General features: G+C 42.1%; 1 protein-coding gene across 1 annotated transcript; it reads right to left on the bottom strand.

Annotated features, from left to right (window-relative positions):
* Positions 1–606: 606 nt before the first annotated feature.
* Positions 607–3,002, bottom strand: LOC147897070 (protein NRT1/ PTR FAMILY 8.1-like). The gene is made up of 4 exons (XM_087381208.1): positions 2,750–3,002; positions 2,385–2,602; positions 1,740–2,278; positions 607–1,573 (listed from the first exon to the last, which is right to left on the bottom strand). The coding sequence occupies exons 1-4, from the start codon at positions 2,979–2,981 to the stop codon at positions 607–609; spliced, it is 1,956 nt and encodes a 651-aa protein (XP_087237334.1). The 5' UTR covers positions 2,982–3,002.
* Positions 3,003–25,564: the final 22,562 nt, after the last annotated feature.

Raw genomic sequence — 25,564 nt, forward strand, 5'->3', positions numbered from 1 at the left:
ATAGATATCTTATTAAAATTACAATGATACACACTTGATACGTGTATGCTCATTTTTAATATACAAATATTTTTTTATAAGGAATATTCAAGAGTCTTGCTTAGACAAAAAACTCCTCCTATGTCAATAATTACAATACAAAAGAATATACATTCTTGCTAATTTCCAATATAGGAAACAAAGAATCCCCTTAATTATCCATATAAAAATACACATTTCCTATATAGAAAACAAAAAATTCATTTGATTCTCCATATGGGATGTCACGTCCTAGATAGAATTGAGTGATCTATATAGAAAATATAATTTGCTTGTGAATCCACTTGATTCTCCATATTACATGTCAAATTTCCTAGATAGCATTGGCTGCCTATATAGGAAAAAGAATTTCCTAGATGAAGAGGAGAGAATCCTCTTCTTATCTAAGAAATATGCTCAAATTTCCACTTCAACACCAAATTCCTATGTAGGGATTGGTGAGACGTTCCTTGATGCATGTATTTAAAAGGAGTAGGTGGGGCCCGAAGGCTCTCTATACTTCCATCATCATCGTCCTACGAAAACTCTGTCTGATTATCTACCCGGAAAATTTCGATCAGGAAATAATCACAAACTGCAATAATCTGGTGCTGATCTCTGTGCTTCGACATGCTTTTCTGTATCATCCATCGACGATCTAATCGATCCTTGTAGCGAATCACGTGATCTCTCTGCTTCGAGAAGCTTATCATGAGCTACACTGATATTCTTCCCCGTAGTATTATCGTGGCTCTTGGACACAAACCGGGAGGAGATACCGAGAAACGTTATCAAATTCAGACATTGTATCACAGCTAAGAGGTAGAAGAAATAGTCCAAGTGCCCTCGATTCAAGTTGTCTGCTAGCCAGTCCGGCTGGCCCGTAGATCTGTGCACCAGCTGCAAAATGATGCTGCCCGCGTAATGCCCAACCCCTGAACTGGACCAGAAAATAGCCCCCGCCATGCTTTGCATCCCTTGAGGAAGTTGGTCGTATAGGAGCTCCAATTGCCCAACGGAGTGGAAAGTATCTGCGAGCCCGAACAGGTAGTGCTGAGGCACCAGCCAAAACACAGACATCGCTTTGCCCATCTTATAACCGGTCTGATTCGCAATCTGGCGACGCTTTGTCTCAACTAAGCCAGACACAGTCAGCGCTAGAACTGATATGCTATATCCAATGCCTATTCGTTGCAGCACTGTTATCCCGCGTGTATTACCAGAATGCCTGCGTGCATAGGGAACGATCACCTTATCATAGATCGGGACCGACAGCATCGACGACAGTATATTGAAGATGTGCATAGACGCCGGTGGTATTTGAAACGAAGCTGCTCCCATCCGCCTGTCCATTATCTTTGCTTGAGGTATGTTAAAGGAGCCTTGTTGGGAGAGAACCGTTGTTGATAGCATGCTGACGATCCAGAGGGGGATCAGTCTCAGAACAGCTTTGAGCTCCTCTATTTGATGCACTGTGCTCAACCTCCAGGGATTTTTCACGCTCCCGTCGTCGAGGAAATCATCCTCAGTTTCAATCGCAGCATGATCCAGCCACCTATATATAAGAAGCACAGTCGTGCCGATCAAATGCTCAAAAGTACAGCTTAATTCGAACAAACTTTTTCCGAGGATTGGTGGAAAGCCGAGAGGCCAACAGCTCGGACGTAATTCAATCGCGCACATGAAAAATCTACTTCAAACGAAGCTGGCAAGCCACTCACTTGATCAGGCTGCCGACTGCTGTATGGGGAAGCCTCTTATGCTTGGACAGCTCATCCGGAGAGTTCCCATGAAGCTGACCCGCATTGGATGGAAGCGGGTGGTTCCGCTTGTAAAAGGCGGAAGCGATTACCTTAGCAAAGTTTGTGAAGGGACTACCTGTAGGTGGCACAAGCTTGAACCGACGCCCGCCCAGGATCAAGGCAAGAAGGGCCAGTGTGATAAAGATGCTGGGCACAGCAAACCCCCACACCCAGCCTTTGCTGTTCTGGATGTATACGAGTACAGTGGCGCCCAGCAGGGATGACGAATAGAGGAAGAAAAAATACCAATTGAAGAAACTCTGTATGCTCTTTGTATCGTGCGTTTCGAATTGGTCAGCTCCGAAAGCGTAAGAGCAAGGTCGAAGCCCTCCAGCCGCTATGATCGTGAAGAGCAGGGCCATGAAGAGGAATGCCAATTGTCCGGTGGATGCATGCTCCATCTCATGAGAGGGCCTGAGGGAGTTGACAGCTGCAGTTGTGGAGAGCAGAAGGGAACCCTACACATGAATGTTTTTGTTGATGAGACTGAGCTATATACAAGCGTAGCAAATTAGCAAGATTGCTGGTAGATTTTGATGAAATCCAGCCAAAAACTGTACTCACAATCATATTTGAAAGGGAAGCTAGAATGATCGTCCGAAATCGACCGAGGTATGCGTCGGATAGAAACGCTCCTATCAAGGGGGAGAGAGATGAAGTACCCGAAACAATGCTGATCAGCGTTGCGGCTGCCACTTGATGCATGTGATATTTATCCTGAAGATACGAGATGAAATTGAGGGCTTGCCCTGCAGATGCAAGCCTCTCGCAGAGCTCGTTACCTACAAAGATCAATGACAGAGCCCTCGTAAAGACTAGAATACTTTGATCGAACACTTAGCAAAAAATGCTGTCCTTCTCTGATCGAGCTCTCATTTTGCAATATTTGTTAGACGGAAATTTGTGAAGTATGATATGTAAGTGCTTACCCATAATAAAAGGCATGCTCTTCCATCCTCCAAGGCGTTGGGCAGATTCAATACTGGACTTCGGGGGCTTCGAAGGTGACTGCGCGTTGATTTCTTTGTTGCCATCGATTGTCTCCTCCGAATTCTTGAGAGACGTTGTTGCTGGCAAGCCTGATAACTGGAGGCAGCTGCTGCTCACCTGAGCCCATCGGTTGCGCTCATCCTCATTGCAAAGTTGTGCGTCCCTCTCCATAGTATTACCGTGGATGTTGTATCTCTCCTTCCCTCTCCAGCCTGCTCGATCTTCCCATCTTATCTCCGTCTTTTTGCCAAATGTTGCAACTTTTGCGGACGTGCACTCCTCTTAGTAGACTCTTAAAATATTGAGAAAGTCAAGAGTCTCCCCACATGGAGCCCATAGGGACCCTCTCTTTTCCATATGTTCACATCCTCCTTATTCCACGTGGGAATTCTAGAATGATTCCTCTCGACTCCACACTCCTCCACATGCCTTCCACACGCTTGGCATGTGGCCTCTCTTATATTATTGGAACACATGGACATGAGCCCACCTCTTTATATGACTCACTCTTTCTATTTTCTAAAAACCCCATAATATCCCATACACAAATAACTCTCACCAATACCAAGGTATTTATAATTCATACCTATGGTATTTACAATGATCCATTTTACTCATTCTCTTAATCCCATACAATATATTAGAAAATAGAATTAAGTGAGAGCTGCTAGGCTACCACTTGATACTCAAACTCTTATCAAACATAGAAGAAAACAATACTAATGCCAAATAAAAAATATCAATTTTTGGCCTCACACCCCTTAATGAAGTCTAATCATGAAGGTAGTATTCTCCCAAGTCTAGTAGGAGTAGGTGTTTTTCATGACAGTTTGACCCCGTGTCAGTATTTTGCTCATAACTTTTCACTCTCGGTGGTCCAATTTGGATGAAGCTTATATCAGCGCAAAGCTCTCTTTAAGGATTATCATCCTATGTATTCATTTATTATATTAGATGTCAAACCAAAAATCTATGACTCTTTGTGTGTGACTCATGCCTCCATAAGGATGTATATGAATGGTAACAAAATTGTAAAGTATGCCAAAATTTTGGAAGGTGACAGTTGATTCCTAGGCCCTTGAAGCCTATTCCAGCATATGGACCATTTGAGAGGTGGGGGTTGGACTTTGTGGGACCACTCCCTCGCTCATCTCAGGGAAAAAATTATTTATTGATGGCCATAGATTATGTGACTCAGTGGGCAGAGGCAAAAGCCATAGTCAATAGCAAGGCAAGCACAGTTGCAAAATTTCTCTTTGATCAAATTTGTTCATGGTTTGGTTGTCCTTTGAAAATTCTCATTGATGGAGAAATGGTAAAAGATGTCTGAAAAAGAAATAGTCACACAAAGAAAGTCATAGATTTTTGATTTGACATCTAATACAATAATTGAAGACATACAATAATGCTCCTTGATGAGAGCTTCACGTTGATATAAGTTTCATCCAAACACCTACTCCTTCTACTGGTGTTGACGTGGGAGAATACTACCTCCATGATTAGACTTCATCAATGATCCAAGTTTCATAGAGGTTGCCTAGGAGGGAAGGAAGATCTCCCTTTGTGGCTTGGGAAATAGATAAACCGTGTATGCGCAATGAGCGGTTGAATAGACAACACTTTTGAGCACTTTGGAAGAGAAAACAATGGAAAAAGGGAAGAAATACTCAAGAGAGAGAACTTGAAGTGACCTTCATTACCAATAGAGTGAGACTCCACTCCAATGCAGCTCAAAATACTACAAACACAAGGGAGAAGAAGAGGTTTCATACGTACAAGAGGGAGCGAAATCTCCAAGACTACTCATAGAGAGAGAATGAACTAGAAAGAGATGGACTTAAGAGTCTACATAAGACAATATCTACAAGAGGTAGAGAAGGCTCATGGAAGAGGCTTGAGGAGACTAGAGCTACAGAAACATGAGGCCTAGTGGTGGAAGAGATTATGAATAAGGGAGAGGAGTGCTCCTTTTATAGAGATTTTGTCACCCTCTTTCAACCATTTAAAATTGCTGCCTGTAGATTCCTTTCCCCATCAGTCACATTAAGCCCGTATGTCACCATCCATGTCCTTTTTGGCTACTCTTGCCATGTGTCCCATCAAAAGATGCTCAAGACTCTTAAAATATTGAGAAAGTCAAGAGTTTCCCCACATGGAGCCCATAGGGACCCTCTCTTTTCCATATGTCCACATCCTCCTTATTCCACATAGGAATTCTAGAAGGATTCCTTTTGACTCCACACTCCTCCACATGCCTTCCACATGCTTGGCATGTGATCTCTCTTATATTATTAGAACACATGGACATGAGCCCACCTCTTTATATGACTCACTCTTTCTATTTTCTAAAAACCCCATAATATCCCATACACAAATAACTCTCACCCCATACCAAGGTATTTATCATTCATACAAATGGTATTTACAATGATCCATTCCACTCATCCTCTCAATCCCATACAATATCTTAGAAAATATAAATAAGTGAGAGCCGCTAGGCTATCACTTGATATCAAACGCTTATCAAACATAGAGAAAAATAATACCAATGCCAAATGAAAAATATCAATTTTTGGCGTCACATCTTTCCCCCGCCTAGCAAATCCTCTCTAGTGATAGAAAGCATCTGTTGGCCCTCAAGGTGGTTGAGCATAGAAGAATTTAAGGTGATACTCATTGGTGCGTCCGGGTATCACCATGTCATCAACATCCTCAAGCTGATAGGTTCCATTGGTGAACTTCTTCTTGACTCGATATCGTCCCTCCCATCGGTTGATAAACTTTTTGTCTAGCTGCTTGTCCAGACGGCTATCAAATCTCATAACCAAATCTCTTCTACAATATCTTTCTTCTTGTGTAATTTGGTGTCAAAACGGGCCTTGTGCCTTTTTTGAGAAGCTTCCAAGTTTTGTGAGGCTTGTAATCTGCATTCATCCAAGGCTTCTAGCTATACTAAGCATTGAGCATAAGCATCCTCCTATCCTTCTATTCTTGCAACAGTAGTGCGAAGACTATGTATCTCCAACTTAATAGGCAAAATGGCTTCTATTCTATACACTAGTTGGAATGGTGTAAACCCAATAGCTAGCTTGTATGTGGTTTTGTAAGCCCATAATACTTCTGCCAAGTGCCTATCATAATGCCTTTTCTTGGTGTCTACAAGCTTTCCCATTGAATTGCACAGTAATCCATTTGTTTTCTCAGCCAAGCCATTACATTTGGGATAGTATGGCGTGGACATGCTATGATTTATCTTTAGCTTATGGACTACATCTTTAATTAGTTCATATCTAAAAAACAATAAGAGCCAAATGGCTCAAGCATAAACACCATCCATGGGCATATGCATCAACAATATCTCATCCAAGAGAGCATAACACTATCAGTGCATCACCTACAATGTGTCAAATGGCTGTCCCTCAACATAAAATAGCATCCATGTGCAAAGCGTCCATAAAAAATAGCATCCCACAAGGCAATCTGGGCCTATCAGCGCATCCAATAGGGATCGCAATGCATCTAAATGGCCTATAAATCATCCACTGCAACCCAATGCACACCACGAATGAGCGCACACAGCTCAAACTGCAACCAGAGTGATCTGCATAAGGTATGCTCAAGAAATCATGGTCCCACGGTAATGATCGGTACTAAAAGTAGAACGTGAGATGCCTCAAACCATGGGCGCCATTGCATAATCAGACTCAGCAAGACAATCTGCAAATATCTCTCTTCTGCTGGAACTCCAAAATCCCAACCAATGAGTGAGAAATGGGAGTCAACACTTATCCACCGCCATGTGGCATAAATCTAAGGTTTCAAAACCTTAGAATGAAAAATGCATAATAGAGAGACGAAATCAAATACATAGAGATCTGTATCTCTAAAAATACTCCACCGAATCTCGCAAGAAGTGATAGGTAGGGGTTTTTAGACATCCGAAACGCAATGGGACAGACGGTTTTGGAAACTGTGGTCCCAATCACTGGGTCCAACACACGGACTGAAAAACGTTTTTGGAAACTGAACTGTTTGTAAACTCTACCGAAGTGCGAATGATGAGCAACATAGAAGTTTTAGGACCTCTTGAGTCTACCGGAACTGACAGATCTACAAATGGTTGCTCCAAACTTGAGTTTCAACACCCGGGCAGCAAAAACATTGAATCTGACACATTGAGTCGAAAGTCCAACGAAATGATCCCAAATTCAAGAATGAAGGTGTTTCCAAGCTCCTGAAGTGAAATGGACACTAAAAGCAGGCAATGGTTGCCTCTACAAGTCAAATACGAAGTCTCTATCGTTGAACGGAACAGGGAAAAGCTCAAAAAATGACTTTTTCTTTGAAAACACTTAACAGGCTCTCAAAACCACTTTGCAAAACCAAAGTGACTTTTCCAAAGGTTCCTTCAAGGTCTCTGTGCACTCGGATGCAAGTAAAGTCACCCACAAAGCTTCCCACAGAGCTTCTCCTTCCTCCCACAGGGCTGTTGAGCTTCCAGGCATTCATGCACACTCAGCTAGATCTTGATACCAGCTGAGAGTGCTCTCAACGGAAGCAGAACGGAAGAGGGAGAGAGAAATAGAGAGCCACACAAGTTTTTTGTGGGTGCAAAACACCCTAATCTTCGTTTTCATTCATTTATATATGTGTTTGAGTATTGTACATAACCGGAGTAAAGGCACAGTAACCTTTAACCCCCACAAGCCCAATGTAGTTTGCAAAAATTAGGGGTAAATGTAAGGCTGCATGTATCGTGTTCCTGCCAATGTTTCTTGCTCCTTTTCCAGTGTATGCTAGAAGCAGGTCTCTTTGTTTTTCTGCATTGTTTGTGTCTCTGTGGGAGTATTGTCAGAGGAGCACTTGTACAATTAGGAGCAGCACATATGTTTTGCCTATTCCTGCGTTCCGGAGAGGAAAAGATGTATTGGTGTTGTCGGATCCTTTCTTTTCTTTAAAATTATGTCGTCCACTATGAGACGTTGTTTCTCATTTAGATTCCTGAAAAGCTTGTAGTATTCTTCATTTGGTATTCGTTTTGCTGTGTTTGTGGGTGTTGCATTGAATTTCTTTTGGTTTGAATGCGTGCCAATGTCAAGGTTGAGGGCATATTGGTCGTGCTCGTGCCATGAATCGGATGAGGTTGCCAATGAAGCACATTTGCTTTCGGGTCCCTGGTGTTCTTCAATTGGAAGAATTGTTTTTTGATATTGGCTTCTATTCATTTCTATTGTTTGCTCATTCATTGTGTAAGTTTCTTGCCATGTTTCTTTGTCAGTCTATATTGAGTGCTCGTTCACAATGAATGGTAAGTATAGCATGCAAAGCTCTCTAAAGTGGTTTTCGAGGTCTATTTCTCTTGAGGAGTTGTTGAATCTTATTATCTTTGGTCTTTTCCTTTTATTTGCTTGTATATTGGCTCGCAAATTGTGCTAGGCAAATGTCTTGTAATGTTCCATTTCGATTCTTGTACTTTGTCACAATGTTGTCAAAAAATATTTTTGTGATTTGTGGTTCCAATTGTTCCAATTGCCATCTTTGTTTTAGCAACAGTGTTCGTTCTTCTGGCTTGCTCTGTGTTTATGTACATAAACTCTCTTGTGTTGCTATGTAGCAATAATGAGAGGGACAAATATACGGCTTGTTGTGCACTAATGTGTTGTGTATTTAGTATTGCGTTTCCCATTTTCCTTACTCTTTCATTTGCTGGTGCTCCATCTCTGATGCATTGATCTATTGCCTGTTTCACTGCCTCTATTGTTGCTTTGTTTGACTTTGCCATGTATGAAGTGCAATATGTTACTGCTCTGTGCGGATTTACAATGAATTGTATGTCCATGTTTGCTCCCCATAGTTTTGACAGTTTTGTGTTGAAGTTGTTTGTAGATATGTCTTTTGGATGTCTCTTCAAAAACACCATTGGTTGTGTTAGCCTTGATCTTAAGGCAACCATATATTGGTTTTCTGTCAACCTGTCATCCAGTAAACTACCCATATCTTTCTGATTGCTTCATTGTTTCTTACAAAACTTATATCAAAGCGAAGCCCATTTCAACGCTCATCTTGATATGCATTTGAATATTTGATGTCAAGTCTCTATTACAAGTTATGGGTCTCTGTGTCTTATGATATTTTATAGAGTGTTTTAATCTAATTGTAAAGGTATCTATGAAGGAGGTGCAATGTTTCCCCGTAATCTACCCATCCGGCCCAATTAGTCCCTTCAAAGTCCTTGATATATATAAGTTCATGTCATGTTAAGCCACAAGATCTTCTTTCAACAACGTATCACTCTTCTCTTTGGTGCAGACTGGCTTGCTGAGATTATGGCCTCCGTTGATCCTTTCCTTCTCCCTATGTTTGAGTACAACATCACTTGGGATGTTACCATCTTCATTCTCATCTAAGGGATGAAAGTCATGTGTGGTCTCTTGGTATAAAAGCTTCTTTTAATGTCCCTTTCCCAGTGATAAATATCTCTATCACTCAATTTGAAAGCAGGAGGAAGTGAAGAGGTGCGTGAAGTTTATTACCCCCAACTTCATGTCACAATAGTATGATCAAAAGGTATTTTCAGACTCTGTAGTGTGTGTGTGTGTGTGTGTGTGTGTTTAAAAAAAGAAACCTATAAACAACACAGCACACGATGCTTAGATAAAGGTGGAAAAAACTTTTATTAACATTTGACTTATGGATTCTCATGAGTACAACTGGCAAAAAAGTATTGAATTCATCCGGTTGTCTAGGCTCCGAGGTTGGGATCCACTTACCTGCCACCATCCAAGAGAAATTAGGTGTTAGAACATCATAGCTTCAATTGGGTAGACAAGTAATGCCTATTTACCCTGGCTCGTTATCGCTTTACCAAAGAACCAAACAAACCTCAAGATTCAAAAAGTTGAAAGTGAAATGTGTATGACGTAATAAGTGTATTTGGGTAGGGATTACAATCCGTGTGAAAGTTTATCCTGGGGAAGGTACTCCCTACTACACTTATTATCATGCACACTTGAGCCTAGCATCCCTATGTTAGAAAAAAGACTTGCAATTATCTTTAAGAATTTGAACTAGATGAAGGCATACAAACCATTTAGAACTATTGGAAGAAAAAATCATATTATTAACAAGAGCTTTAAAAGATGCCATCACCACGTTAGTTATGTCTACATATAGGAAATGCCTTAAGGGAGTATATGCCAAGTTTTTAAAAGCCTGAACAACATCTAAATCACATTCGTTCAGATTAGGAGTAATGGAAAGAAGAACCTCTATTATTGACTAACAGTGTAGGCATTACCATCGAAGTGTATATATTCACACCTTTTATAGAAAGAGGGAGAGATAGAGTCAAAATATTAATGTCAAAAATTACTACATGTTAATTATTAATTATGCAAGGTAAAAAAGAACTTTTAAAATAATTATTAGGGCACCTATATACATATGCATAACCAAAACAAAGAAAACATAACTCTAAAAGAAGTAAAAAGCATTTAAGCACAAGTAATTAGCAATACAACTAAGAAAACCATATGCCTTAAGAGAAATTTGTTTAAGGGATATGTATTGCTATATAGAGCTAGATATCAGACATCTATGGGAGATTTAGGGGCTAGGGCTGGGCAGTGGTAGTGAAGTTGAAGTTAAGACAATCTATGGGTAACATAAGGCTCTTATGAGAGTCATAGTACATGGCATGGAAGAAATATTACTCATAGCCCGACTTGGAGGCTGCCAGAGATCTAAAACAAACAAGGTTGTAAAAAAGGAGCATGTGTGACCTTTTGAAGTATGGTCCCATTGAGTTTGTGTCTTTAAGGTGCAACGGTGCTCAAGACTGTACTGAGCACTCTCATGTGAAAAACAAAGCCCAGCAGTCGAGGTGAAGTACTATAGGTCCGCAGCATCCACGCGATCGTACCAGTAGTCAAAGTGAGGTGTGCAGGCTAGTAGACTCCACTGTGTAGTGCCAGCATGCAAGGGCCATGGAGTCCAACTACTATCCAAGCCTCTAGAAATCTGCACGGGAGGGGGTTTATGGCCCACTAGCATGCTCACAGTCTGCAAGAGGTACTAGGTAGTACACAGAGAATAGGGAGGTAGGGAGGCATGTAGTGAAACTAGGCATAATTACAGTTACTTACATAGGCTAGGAGTATGAAGTCGAGGGGGCATCGGTCCAAAAAGTCAAGGAGAGGGTAGTTAGACTACCGTGTAGGTTAGGGCAATGAGACTACATATGCTTAGGTAATATAACTAGGCTTTGAAGTAGGGGAAGGGAGTCAGTTGGGGTGAGGGGAGTTAGAGTAGCGGTTTTAGTTTTAAAATTTGTTTAGTTAGTCTAGTTTTAGCGCATTTAGAAAACTTTTATCTCTCTATCGCATAATAATTTTTTTAGACTATTTAAAAAAACTTAACTACTAAAAGCATTTAGAAAAAAAAAAGACTTCTTTAATAAGCTTTAGATAAAAAAGAGAAAAAAATAGAAGGTTTAGGAAATATCTAGTACAAACACGGGATATCGAACAAGTAGATAAACATTAATAGAAATTAGAATAGGTCATAAAAAAGAACAATAATAATGAAAAAAAGAGAAAAAAGGGGGGAGGAGTTTAATAAAAAAGGAATTAAATTTAAAGAAACAAATTAATTTAAAAAAAGGGGGTTAAAATAATCAAATTCATGATAGCAATAAAATAAGAAAGAATAGAGACAAAATTTGGTTTTATTAGGAAAAATAAAGGAGATAAGTAAGGGAGTTAAATTTTGTGGGGAAGATGGGGAGAGGGGGTCAAAAGAGAGAGGGAGAGAGAGATTAATATATACATAAATATACACATATATACATACATTAAGAAGGAGAAAGGCTTTGACTAGGGATAAGTTTAGGGCAGAGATTAACTGGGGGGGTTTTGTAGAGATGAGAAATAAACAGAGAGAGGGGGGGGAAGGAAAAAGTGGGGATAATTGTGAATATCCAAATGTCAGTAACCATATGATTACATGTAAGAGTGTAGAAAATGTGTGTGTGTGTGTGTGTGTGTGTGTGTGTGTGTGTGTGTGTGTGTGTGTGGAGTAGACATTTACAACACCCCTTTCGATAGTGAAGAGTAGACAAATTTGGAGTAGGAAAGAGAAATGTTTAATAGATAAGCTTTGCAATAAACATCATAAAAAATGAAGTAGCATCATTAAAGGATGAACAATTTTTTCCAAAAGAGAAAATGAGAGCAGTAGAGCTTTGAAAAGTCATTGGTAGCATCACTTTTATTGCAGAGAGGAATCTACCTACTTGCCACCATTCAACAAGAAAAACATGATGAGAACCAATTAAACCTTAGTTGGGAAGACAGGTGTCATAAACACCCCTCCCTTGTTATCAGAGTCACAATAAAAATAAACACTTGACAACTAACTTACAAAGCAAGTTAGAGAAATTATGAGTGCAAAGTTAGTATGGAGTAACGGTATGATCACTAGAAGTAAGTGAGAGAGAGAAAGGGTTTTAATTAACAAGAGTTTAATAAAATAGGGGTGGTTTGAGGGGGTTAAGAGGGGAGAAAAAGATCTTTTAGAGAATGTAAGCAAATAGAGGAAATAGGGAGCAAATAGAAGGTAAAAAGAAGGGGGAAGAGAGGAATTGAGGGATTTAATTTAGGAAGAGAAAAAAAGGGGGGGGGGGAGTAGGGTAAAATAGTAGACAAAATAGAAATTAATAGTACAAAATTAAGGAAAAATTAGGGAGATTAGAAAACTAGGAAGAATAGGAAAAAGGGGAGATTAGAAAACTAGGGAAAAAATAGGAAAATTAGGGAGATTAGAAAACTAGGAAAGATAGGCAAAAAAGGGGATTAGAAAAAAATAGGAAATTAGGGAAATAGGAAATTAGAAAAAATAGGAAAATAGGGTAATTAGAAATTAGAAAAGATAGGAAAATAAGGAAACAAGGAAGATGGTGGAAAATTAATAAGGGGTTAGGAATTTAGGGGAAGATTAGGAAAAAAGGAGGGAATGTAAATGAGAGAGGAAGGACAAAGAGTGTACATGTAAGGGGGGAGAGGAATTTAAAAAGAGAAGGGAGGGGGGGTTAAGGGGGTTGGGGGGGGGAAGGAAAATATGTATAAGTAATTGTAAAGGAAAAAAGTGAATAGGAAGTGTGTGTAATTCCACACAAAAAAAAAGTGTGTGTGAGTGTGTGTGTATGTGTGTATGTGTGTGTGTGTGTGCGTGTGTGTGTGTGTGTGTATTGACCCTCTTTTTTTCCTTTTTGTTTCCTTAGGTAATTGTAGTTTTTTAATCCTTATATATCTTTACTTTTTGATCCTAAGATTCTCTTGTTTTTCTATTTTAATTTTTGTCTTATTTTGTTAATGGCCTCTTTTTTCTTTCTTAAATTAAAGTACCTAAAAGTTTCCCCCCTAAATCTTAATCCAATTACTTTATTCTTCATTCTGTTGCCTTATTCTATTTATTCAATTTCTTTTATTCACTAATACACTTCAAAATATTTTATTTGATCAATTTCTTTATTCAAAGTAATCTAACTTATTAAATCATTAATTGTTCTTTACGTTTTAGTTTTTTATTTTACCTCTTTGGTCTATCATTTTTAACTTTATTCATTTATTGAGATGGTCTAGTGTGGAATACCCCCCTTGAGTGTTATTTTATTATAAAAATAGATGATCTTTACATCTCAACTAAGAATGTGGACCACCCCCCTTTTGTAATTGTTGACAGAAGAAGGTGGATTAATCATGGCACTCTTTAAATTATGGAATCAATACAGTATTTACTCTAGAATTTGGAGGGTTTTTCTTATTCCTAGGTAAAGTAATAAGAAGGTAAGGAACACATGCATTACTTGTCTACCCAAATTAAGCTATATTGTGCTAACATATGGTTTATTTGGATTGTGGTAAGTGGACCCTGACCTCGAAACCTAGACTACCTGATGGATTCGACACTTTTCTATCTATCTTGTGGTTTTTTTTTGCTTTTTTTTTGCCAAAATTAAATACAAAACTCTAAATTTGTTACTATTTTATCAAAATATTCAACGCAGTTGTCTCAAATACTTTTGTCATTGTCTCATATATACCTTTTTTATCCAAATCATGGAATTCAATGTATAAATCATTTATTGATGGGACTATTAAATCTACACACACACTTATGAAAACGACCCCCCCTCCTGAATATTAAATTTGTTTTCCCCCCATGGCAACCCTACTGTTACCCACAACAGTGCCCACCACCCTTTCTTGCTTAACATCCCTTAGGCATTCCTGCTGCTATATGCTCACACGTGACCTTATTTAAAGCCATGTGAACTTTTTAAGCTCACTCCACCGCCTCTATGAGTTTTTCTCCTCAGCCTCCTTTTATTCCTTATCTTCGTTGCCTTGTACTTTTGCAGGGCCATCTTCATAGTCAGTGGCATATTGCTGCCCTTTTGAGCTCAAGTGCTTGTTGGCAACCTCTTTTTCCTCATGGACCCCCGAGTCCTCTATCTCTTCGCTTCCCCATTCAACTCTAGCTTCTATAAGGTTAGGTAAATAGATGCTCTTCCTTCGTTTTGCAAGTCTTTTTTAGCGCATGTGCCGCCCACATCACTTTTTTCCATGCTTCCACACAACTGCCCTTTTACATTCATTTGGGTTTACATCTTGTTTTTCCACCTTTTTCTTATAGATCTACTCTAACCTCTAGCTCTTTATGGGAGGTATGTACTTTGTCTCTCCTCAACAATCAGTCTCCAAAGCCCCTATTCTCACTAGCAGGTCCCACCCTTTGAAGTTCATTATTAGCAAAGGTGCCTTCATGCCCTGCCCTTGCTTCTACTCATGTACTCGATCAGCACTTCCGCAAAGCCTTGAATTCCCTCTTCTCTTGGCATCTTTTGTTGTCACTTTTGGGTTCTTAGCCGTCTACTCATTGCCACCTTCCCTTGTATAATCTGTCATCAACTCATCTTTTGCTTTGATCTTACACACACACACACACACACATATTGTGTGTGTGTATTGTTATGGATAGATTTAACCAAAGTAAAAGGCATAAATATGTGTGTATGCTTGTATGTGTGGCATAAGGCCCAGGGTTGAGGTGGCAAGGCATGACCATGTGCCACCCTTCCATGTAAGAGGACCCATAAGGTGTGTTGTACATAATCCATGGTAGTAATAATATCAAATGATAAGGTGGCATGGGTCCTCCATGCACCACCCCTCCACCTAGGTGGTCCCATGCCTGCATTTAGTGAGATATGGCCCAAGGACCATGGGAGAAGTAATATAAAATAGGCGGAGATGGATATTATATTGGATTATTCCCTCCATGTAGGATAGGCCCATGTGGGGAGGGTGTAGAAAGTCCAAGAATGTAAGTTAAGCCATGCCAAATTCCTTCAGTATCTCTCCAGCGTACTTCAGCTATGAAATGAAGATCTATTTCGGCTCCTGCCAAACTTCAATCCCCAAACAGAAATGCATCAGTCCGAGGTCTGTCATTTCAAACTCTCTTCCTAGCAAATGCTTCGTCTACGAGATCTTCTCTTCATGGTTCCCTGTTATGACAAGGTCGTTCACATAAAGGACCACGATCATACACCTGCCTCCTTCTCTGAAGATATACAAATTTGCATCAGATGGGCTTCTCTTGAACCCGTTTTGCAGAAAAGTAGGCATCAATTCGTTAATACCACGCTCATGGGGCCTGTTTCAGCCCATAAAGTGCCTTCTTCAGTTTGCAGACTTTACCTTCTGAACTGGGGATCTCAAAACCTGGTGGTTGTTCCATGTATACCTCCTCCTTGAGATCTCCATTCAGAAAGGCGGATTTCACATCCATATGAAACACGGGCCAACTTCCCTGAGTAGCTAAAGCCAAAACACTACGAATTGTGGTTAGTCGCGAGCTGTGGGAGCAAAAGTATCTTGATAATCAAAACCATGTACCTGTGCAAATCCTTTTGCCACAAGCTGAGCCTTGTACTTATCCAACGTGCTGTCGGACTTGTACTTGGTCTTGTACACCCACTTGGTTCTGATTACCTTGCGTTTTGGTGGTCAATCCACAAGGTCCCAAGTGTTGTTCTTCATTATGGAGCCATACTCTGATTGCATAGCCTCCATCCACCTATCATTGCCCTGTGCCTCTTCAAGACACTTGGGTTCATCAGCATGGATCACTTCTATCATCAAAGCATAGTTGACCAAGTATTCCTGCGCCCTTCTTTGCTCCTCTAATCTCTTGGACCGGTGATATTTGGATGGTTCCTCCTCAATGGCTAGAGGTTCTCTACCGTCCAAAAGCTACTTTATCCACTTTGGGAATGGCCGTTTCCATTGTGGTTCTACAGGCTCTTCTTCATCTTCTTTGTCTTGAATCCTCCCAAGCACCATTGGGGGAGTTGGGTCTGCTACTGGTGGGGGTACTGGATCGATATCTTGGTCCTGGTTGTCTGGGAAGGAAGTATCCTTCTCCAATTGATGCGGCTATTCTGAGAAGACCACATCGCGACTCACAATTACCTTCTTGCTAACAAGGTTATAGAGACGGTAACCCTTCGCCTCTTCACTGTAACCCAAGAAAATACACTTTCGGCTCTTCGGTTCCCACTTGGTCCTAGTAGCATCAGGGACATGCACAAAACAGTCACATCCAAAAACTCTAAAATGTGCAGCTGAAGGAGGTTTCTTACCAGAAAGGCTTGCAGTGGAGTCATCTCATTCATAGCCTTCGTGTAGCTACAATTCAGGATGTAAATTGCAGTCTTACATGCTTCAGCCCAAAAAGTCTTTGGCAAATCTTTCCCTTTCATCATAGTCCGGCCCATTTCACAGATGACGCGCACCTTGCGTTCTGCTACTCCAGTTTTCTATGATGTATGTGGCGGAGGTTTTTGCCTCTTGATTTTGTGACTTTTGCAGTAACTTTCGAATTCAGTTGATGTGAACTCTCCCTCTGTCTGATCTCAACTTCTTCACCTTCCTCCCCGTTTCTTTCTCGACCATTACATGCCATTCCTTGAACCTACTAAAAGCCTCATCTTTAGTCTTCAGGAAGTATATCCATATCCTTCTACTGTAGTCGTCGATCAGCGTCATGAAGTAGTAGGAACCACCCAAAGCTTCCATCTCCATCTTTCCATAGAGGTTCGTGTGAACGAGCTCTAGAGGAGCCTTTGCCCTACTAGCCTCTTTAGGAAAGGCATGCCGATGCTGCTTGCCCATCATGCAAGCTTCACATACATCGGGCAGATCTGTAATTTCTGGTAGGTCTGCAATCATTCCACTTTTATGCATCTCCTTCAAAGAGCTAAGGTTTAGATGACCAAACCTCTCATGCCATAGCTTAGTGTTCTTCACATCTGCTCGAGCACTGAAAGCTGAGAGTTGGTAAATGTTGTTGCGCCGTGTACCTTTACCAACAACCTTCCCTTAAAGATCCAGAATCTGTGCACCATTCTTATCGAGAATTGAACTTTGAGGTCCCGATCCGTGATTGCAGAAACGGACAACAAGTTCCTCTTGATATCTGGCACATAAAGAACATCGGACAACTGTTTTACAACTCCATCTGACTTGAGAGCAATCATACCTTTTCCTTTCGCTAGACATTTTGCATCATTGCCAACTGCTACCAGGATGTCATTCCCTACCGATTGTAGAGAGGTATACCAATCCTTCTGACTGGTCATGTGGCGTGATGCACCACTGTCAATGATCCACGGTTCATCCGCAGGTACATGAATTGCCTCCATGCAAATCTCCTCAATTGCGATGAACAGCTCTACTGGTACTACCTACGCGCTGTTGCTAGACTCTTTCTTTACTCTGTTCTTCTCATCTGCAATCTTCTTTCGGCACTCATTCTGCTTGTGCCCTTGTTGCAATAGATGCACTTGATCTTCTTCTTTCCCTTTTTATCATCAGAAGAAGATGGGTTACTAGAGTCCTTACCCTTACCTTTCTTTGATCCAGGTCCAGAAAGCCGAATCTTCTCTAGTTCTCATCTTTTGACGCATCTCCTCCTCCAGAAGCATCGCGCTGAAATCCTCAAAGTTGAGGGGCGGATTTCTGTTCTACGTATTCAGCACTGTAACAAGACCATCATACTTTGGTGGGAGAATCCGTATGCACCTTTGTGGTAGATTCTTGCTGGTGATGGTGATGCCAATCACAGTCATCTGATCGCGCAAATTCTTCACCCTAGTGATGAACTTGTTTGCCGCTTCAGACTTAGACAACTTCTCGTTTGCAAGTTGAGTCTCCAGATTCTGAATCTGCGTTTGATTCATGGTCTCATACTGATTTTTCAAGACCATCCATGCCTCCACTATGGTGACATGTTGAATTAACACCATGATGGAATCACTAACACTGCAGACAATAGAACACACCACATCTGCATTTCTTCTTATCCACGCGAGAATCTCATTCGCAGTTGGTACTATCTGTTGTCCTGCATTGGCTGGATCGGATCTCGCAACCGGCCTCACGTCCACCCCAGTAGCAGTGTCCCAAAGCTCGTATGCACTTAGGATGGTCTTCATCTTGAACTTCCAAAGTGGATAGTTAGAGCCATCCAACTTTCTGCTTTCGCTGAATGGTGGGATTCGCAGTCTTACGGGCTAGGCCATCTCTCACAATCTGCTCGCTTTGAACAGAAAACACACTACCAAATCTTCTTGCTAGAGTCCAAGCTCTGATACCATGTAAGAAAATAATACAACATCTATGCTCAATAGATAACTGGATCTTGTACGCAAGAGAGAAAACAAGATAGTATGGAGAATCAAAAATTTGATTACTGTAGAACTGATACAATAGATGGCACTGCCTCCCAACCGTGCGCTCCTGTGAAAGAAGCTTCGATGGCGTGCTGGAAACAGTAGAAGACGGAGGCTGGATGCTAAGGAATCAGGGTTGCTATAGCCAGTGATGAAATGGGCCACGGGCTTGCTCTTATATAGCCACCAGTCGTAGTCCATTAGGCTCAATTGGGTGACCAACCTAGTTTGCCCAAAACGGTCAACTGGGGGTCGGTCCCGAAATAGGCCACCGACCATACGATAGAATCGGTGCGTAAAACAGAGCCTAACCGACTACAACTGTTGGCTATATAAGAGCAAGCCCGTGAAGCCCATTTCATCACTGGCTGCAGCAACCCTGATTCCTTAGCATCCAGCCTCCATCTTCTACTGTTTCCAACACACCATCGAAGCTTCTTTCACAGGAGTTCACAGTTGGGAGGCAGCACCATACTATCTTATTTTCTCTCTTGCATACGAGATCCTGTTATCTATTGAGCACAGACGTATTATTTTCTTTCATGGTATCAGAGCCTTGACTCTAGCAAGAAGATTTGGTAGTGTGTTTTCTGTTTGCGAGCAGATTGTGAGAGATGGCCTAGCCCGTAAGACTGCGAATCCCACCGTTCAGCGAAAGCAGAAAGTTGGATGGCTCTAACTATCCACTTTGGAAGTTCAAGATGAAGACCATCCTAAGTGCATACGAGCTTTGGGACACTGCTACTGGGGTGGACGTGAGGCCGGTTGCGAGATCCGATCCAGCCAATGCAGGACAACAGATAGTACCAACTGCGAATGAGATTCTCGCGTGGATAAGAAGAAATGCAGATGTGGTGTGTTCTATTGTCTGCAGTGTTAGTGATTCCATCATGGTGTTAATTCAACATGTCACCACAGCAGAGGAGGCATGGATGGTCTTGAAAAATCAATACGAGACCACGAATCAAATGTAGATTCAGAATCTGGAGACTCAAGTCGCAAATGAGAAGTTGTCTAAGTCTAAAGCGATAGAGAAGTTCATCACCAAGGTGAAGAATCTGCACGATCAGATGACTCCGATTGGCATCACCATCACCAACGAGAATCTAGCATGAAGGTGCATACGGATTCTCCCACCAAAGTACGACAGTCTTGTTATGGCACTGAATACACAAAACAGAAATCTGCCCCTCAACTTTGAGGATTTTAGCATGATGCTTCTGGAGGAGGAGATGCATCAAAAGACGAGGACTAGAGAAGATTCGGCTTTCTGGACCGAATCAAAGAAAGGTAAGGGTAAGGACTCTGGTAACCCATCTTCTTCTAATGATAAAAAGAGAAAGAAGAAGATCAAGTGCTTCTATTGCAACAAGGCAAGGCACAAGCAGAATGAGTGCCGAAAGAAGATTGCAGATGAGAAGAACGGAGTAAAGAAAGAGTCCAGCAACAGCGTGCAGGCAGTACCAGTAGAGCTGTTCATCATAATTGAGGAGATTTGCATGGAGGCAATTCATGTACCTGCGGATGAGCTGTGGATCATTGACAGTGGTGCATCGCGTCACATGACCAGTCGGAAGGATTGGTATATCTCTCTACAACCAGTAGGGAATGACATCCTAGTAGCAGTCGGCAATGATGCAAAATTTCTAGCAAAAGGAAAAGGTACAATTGCTCTCAAGTTAGATGGAGTTGTAAAATAGTTGTCCAATGTTCTTTATGTGCCAAATATCAAGAGGAACTTGTTGTCCATTTCTGCAATCACAGATCGGGACCTCAAAGTTCAATTCGATAAGAATGGTGCACAGATTCTGGATCTTTAAGGGAAGATCATTGGTAAAGGTACACGGCACAACAACATTTACGAACTCTTGACTTTCGGTACTCGAGCAGATGTGAAGAACACTAAGCTGTGGCATGAGAGGTTTGGTCATCTAAACCTTAGTTCTTTGAAGGAGATGCATAAAAATGGAATGATTGCAGACCTACTAGAAATTTTAGATCTGCCCGATGTATGTGAAGCTTGCATGTGGGCAAGCAGATCGGCATCCCTTTCCTAAAGAGGCCAGCAGGGCAAAGGCTCCTCTAGAGCTCATTCACACGGACCTCTGCGGAAAGATGGAGATGGAAGCTTTGGGTGGTTCCTACTACTTCATGACGCTGATCGAAGACTACAGTAGAAGGATATGGATATACTTCCTGAAGACTAAAGACGAGGCTTTTAGTAGGTTCAAGGAATGGCATGTAATGGTCGAGAAAGAAACGGGGAGGAAGGTGAAGAAGTTGAGATCAGATAGAGGTGGAGAGTTCACATCAACTAAATTCAAAAGTTACTACAAAAGTCACGGAATCAAGAGGCAGAAACCCCCACCACATACATCACAGCAAAATGGAGTAGCAGAACGCAAGATGCGCATCATCTACAAAATAGGCCGGAGTATGATGAAAGGGAAAGTTTTGCCAAAGACTTTCTGGGCTGAAGCATGTAACACTGCAGTTTACATCTTGAATCATAGCTACACGAAGGCTGTGAATGGGATGACTCCACTGCAAGCCATTTCTGGTAAGAAACCTTCAGCTGCATATTTCAGAGTTTTTGGATGTGACTGTTTTGTGCATGTCCCTGATGCTACCAGGACCAAATGGGAATTGAAGAGCCGGAAGTATATTTTCTTGAGCTACAGTGAAGAGGCGAAGGGTTACTGTCTCTATAACCATGTTACCAAGAAGGTAATTGTAAGTCATGATGTGGTCTTCTCAGAACAGCCGCATCAATTGGAGGAGGATGCTTCCTTCCCATACAACCAGGACTAGGATATCCATCCAGTACCGCCACCAGTAGCAGACCGAACTCCCCCAACGGTGCTTGGGAGGATTGAAGACAAAGAAGATGAAGAAGAGCCTGCATAACCACAACGGCAACGGCCATTCCTGAAGTGGATAAAGTAGCTTTTGGATGGCAGAGAACCTCCAGCCATTGAGGAGGAACCATCCGAACACCGCCAGTCCAAGAGATTAGAGGAGCAAAGAAGGGCGCAGGAACACTTGGTCAACTATGCTTTGATGACAGAAGTGATTCGTGCTGATGAACCCAAGTGTCTTGAAGAGGCATAAGGTGATGATAGGTGGATGGAGGCTATGCAGTCGGAGTATGGCTCCATAATGAAGAACAACACTTGGAACCTTGTGGATCGACCACCAAAATGCAAGGTAATCGGAATCAAGTGGGTGTACAAGACCAAGTACAAGTTCGACGGCACGTTGGATAAGTACAAGGCTCGGCTCATGGCAAAATGATTTGCACAAATACATGGTTTTGATTATCAAGATACTTTTGCTCCCACAACTCGACTAACCACAATTCGTAGTGTTTTGGCTTTAGCTGCCCAAGGAAGTTGGCCCGTGTTTCAGATGGATGTGAAATCCGCCTTTCAGAATGGAGATCTCAAGGAGGTATACGTCGAACAACCACCAAGTTTTGAGATCCTCGCTTCAGAAGGTAAAGTCTGCAAACTAAAGAAGGCACTTTATGGGCTAAAACAGGCCCCACGAGCATGGTACCAGTGAATTGATGCCTACTTTCTGCAAAACGGGTTCAGGAGGAGCCCATCTAATTTGTATATCTTAAGAGAAGGAGGCAGGTGTATGATCATGGTCCTTTATGTGGACAACCTTGTCATAACAGGGAACCATGAAGAGAAGATCTCGCAGACGAAGCATTTGCTAGGAAGAGAGATTGAAATGACAGACCTCGGACTGATGCATTTCTGTTTGGGGATTGAAGTTTGGCAGGAGCCGAAACACATCTTCATTTCACAACTGAAGTATGCTGGAGAGATACTAAAGGCACTTGGCATGGCTGAGTGCAAGACAGTTGGTACCCCTATGGAGGTTGACGCGAAGCTCTCAAACAAGGATTCATCACCACTGGTGGACGAAGCGAAGTACAGAAGGCTTGTGGGAAGCTTGATTTACCTGTGCAACACACGGCCGAACATCAATTTTGTGACTGGTGTACGAAGCAGGTTTTCCAATAAGCCCTGGGAGAACCATTGGAGGGCAGGGATGTGGGCACTGAAATACATCAAAGGCACACTTGATTATGGCATCACCTATACTAAGGGCAACATCTTGACCGGATTCTGTGACTTGGATTGGGCAGGAGACTTGGACAGCCGGAGATTAGTGATAGGGTATTGTTTCTCACTTGGATCTAGAGTTGTGTCATGGGTCAGCAAGAAGCAACCCACAGTTGCTTTTTCTTCTACCAAGGCCGAGTACAAATCTGCATGTTTTGCTTCTTGCGAGGCAGTGTGGTTGAGGAGGATTTTGGGGGACATGGGTGCAGTGCAGAACAATCCTACGTAGTTATCATGTGACAATCAGAGTTGCATGGCGATTGCAAAGAACCCGGTGTTCCATGCTCGCACAAAACACATTGAGATTCAATATCACTTTGTACGCAAGCTCATCATGGATGGAGAGGTCAACTTGGTTTACTGTCCGACTACAGAGAATGCTGCGGACATCTTCACGAAGGCTCTTGGAAGAGACTTGCTGGAGAGGCATCTTTATCGACTTGGCATTGGGCTGAAAAAGTAAGTTCACTTGTAGGTGGACATTGAGGGGGCGTGTTAGATATCAATGCTCCACTCTCGTGTAACTACGCGGCGAGAACCAGCTAACTCTACTTCTAAGCCCCCCATATGAGGAGAAGGCATTTGAGTAGCTCAATTATCCAGTAGGTCCTGGTTTGGACACCAGATGGGGGCCATGTGTGGCCTGATGGCTGGACAACTTTAGATAGAGTTGGCACACCGCCAACTAGGCTACATGCAAGTGCGCGAAGGCATCCCTTGACTGACCGCACTGAGGGTAGATGGAGCATTTCCTGGGGCAGCCCACTCTTAGGTTGCGGGGCCTGTTTGGAGCCTCAGATGATCCCAGATGGCTCTGGGCCAAATGGTAACCATAGGTTAGTTGCTCTATTTTGCGCACCGGTTCTATCATATGGTCAGTGGCCTATTTCGGGACTGACCCCCCGTTGACCGTTTTGGGCAGACTGGGTCGTTCACCCAATTGAGCCTAACTGACTACGACTGGTGGCTATATAAGAGCAAGCCCATGAAGCCCATTTCATCATTGGCTACAGCAACCCTGATTCCTTAGCATCCAGCCTCTATCTTCTACTGTTTCTAGCACGCCATCAAAGCTTCTTTCACAGGAGCGCACGGTTGGGAAGCAGTGCCATCTATTTTATCAGTTCTACAGTAATCAAATTTTTGATTCTCCATACTATCTTGTTTTCTCTCTTGCGTACGAGATCCTGTTATCTGTTGAGCACAGACGTTGTATTATTTTCTTACAAAAACACCAAGAAAACCCCCAAATAAGGAGCAAACACCATCTGCATAAATCTTTGAAAGGTAGCAAGAGCATTGGTGAGGCTAAATGGCATTATTTTGAATGCAAATGTCCCCCAAGGTGTGGCAAATATGGTTTTAAGCACTCCTCCTCAGCAATTCTGATTTGATAAAACCCGGAGTAACCATCATAGAAAGTATACATCTCATGACCACTTACCTTCTCAAGAATGAGGTCTTGAAAGGGAAGAGGATGATGGTCCCTCTTGGTGGCTGCATTGAGTTTCTTATGGGCGATGCAGACCCGCCATTTGTTGTTTTTCTTTGGGGTGACTACCACTGGTGATACCCATTCAGTATTGTGAACCCAAACAATAAACCCAGCTACTATAAGTTTTTGCAACTCTGAGTGCAAAGCATCAGTCTGTAGGGGCCCTAATCTTTGATACTTCTGAGCCACATGTTTTGCATCAGTGCTTCAGCTCTATCTTGTGCTCTATGGCAGTCACATGGCAAAGGTGGCAGTAGCTAGTTGTGAAGAGGTCAGGGAAATATTTGAACATTTCTAGGAACTCATCTTTCTCACTTGGAGTGAGGTCTGGGGAAAGCATAGATTCAAGCTGTTGAGGACTAGCTGTTACCTTTTCTACAGGTGGCAGGGTCGAAGACATGCCTATCATGTAAACTTCCTCCTCTGAAGACTCCTTCCCTCCGTCTGATCCTTCCATTGATTCAGACATTGAGGATGAGAGAGTATCATTGTCTTGCTCCTCTTCTTATTCTGGTTCTGTGGCACCTGGTTGCAGTGGGGTCTTCTCGTTAGAAGCACCAAAAGACATGTGTCCTATCTTCCAATAGCTGACTGCATCACTCTTTCTCAACCATGGTCTCCCGAGTATGGCTGGGTAACTTCTGCCTATATCTTCGACGTCCACTACATAGAAATTGACGGTGGTGGTCAACCCATTGACAGTGATGGGTAAATCCTCAATCACTCCCAGGGTGGCAAATCGTTGACCATCTGCTACCTTGATTCGAGTGGAGGAACGCCTTGTACATTTCAAGTTCAATTTCTTCATGATTCGGGGCACCATCATATTACATGCAGCTCCCCCATCAACACACACATTTTTGACATGGCAATTATCTATGATGACATCTACTGTATAGAGGAAAGGAGAATGTGAGGGCGAAACATTATCATGGGTGGTGAAAAGGGATTAGAAGGGGAGGGAATGAAGAGGGAGACTATGGCACAAGGGGAAAGGGAGAGGGGAAAGAGAAGCATGTACATGATGGGAGGAGTGTAAAGATGGAGACATCAAGGGAAGAGGGCCATGCTTTATTTGAAAGGAAGGGAAAGGGAAATCAAAGTACTAGCTAGGTGGCTTTACAAGAATGAGCGTGTTCCATCAAGGAATAGCCCCCTCCTTTTATAGCCAAGAGAGGGGGTCTCTCCCAATAAATGCATCCTCCCACATGATGGTGTATGTGGAAGAGTGTCTCATGTGGGCTAGGCAGTTACGCACTCTCAATTGTGTGCGACAAGCCTTTGCCTCATTTTTCCACATACATCAACCCCCATATCCCCAGCTAAG

The sequence above is a fragment of the Dipteris shenzhenensis genome, chromosome 11, assembly GCF_047967505.1.
Source record: "Dipteris shenzhenensis isolate YYH24624 ecotype China chromosome 11, Dip_SZ_1.0, whole genome shotgun sequence".
NCBI lineage: Eukaryota > Viridiplantae > Streptophyta > Polypodiopsida > Gleicheniales > Dipteridaceae > Dipteris > Dipteris shenzhenensis.

What these genes read in the sequence shown, in the direction of transcription:
- LOC147897070 (XM_087381208.1), bottom strand. Translation starts at nt 2,981, where the DNA reads ATGGAGAGGGACGCACAACTTTGCAATGAGGATGAGCGCAACCGATGG. An exon ending in GAGCATGCCTTTTATTATGG is followed by an intron (nt 2,603 to 2,749) that starts GTAAGCACTTAC and finishes TGATCTTTGTAG; the next exon opens with GTAACGAGCTCTGCGAGAGG. An exon ending in GCAGTCGGCAGCCTGATCAA is followed by an intron (nt 1,574 to 1,739) that starts GTGAGTGGCTTG and finishes TCTTATATATAG; the next exon opens with GTGGCTGGATCATGCTGCGA.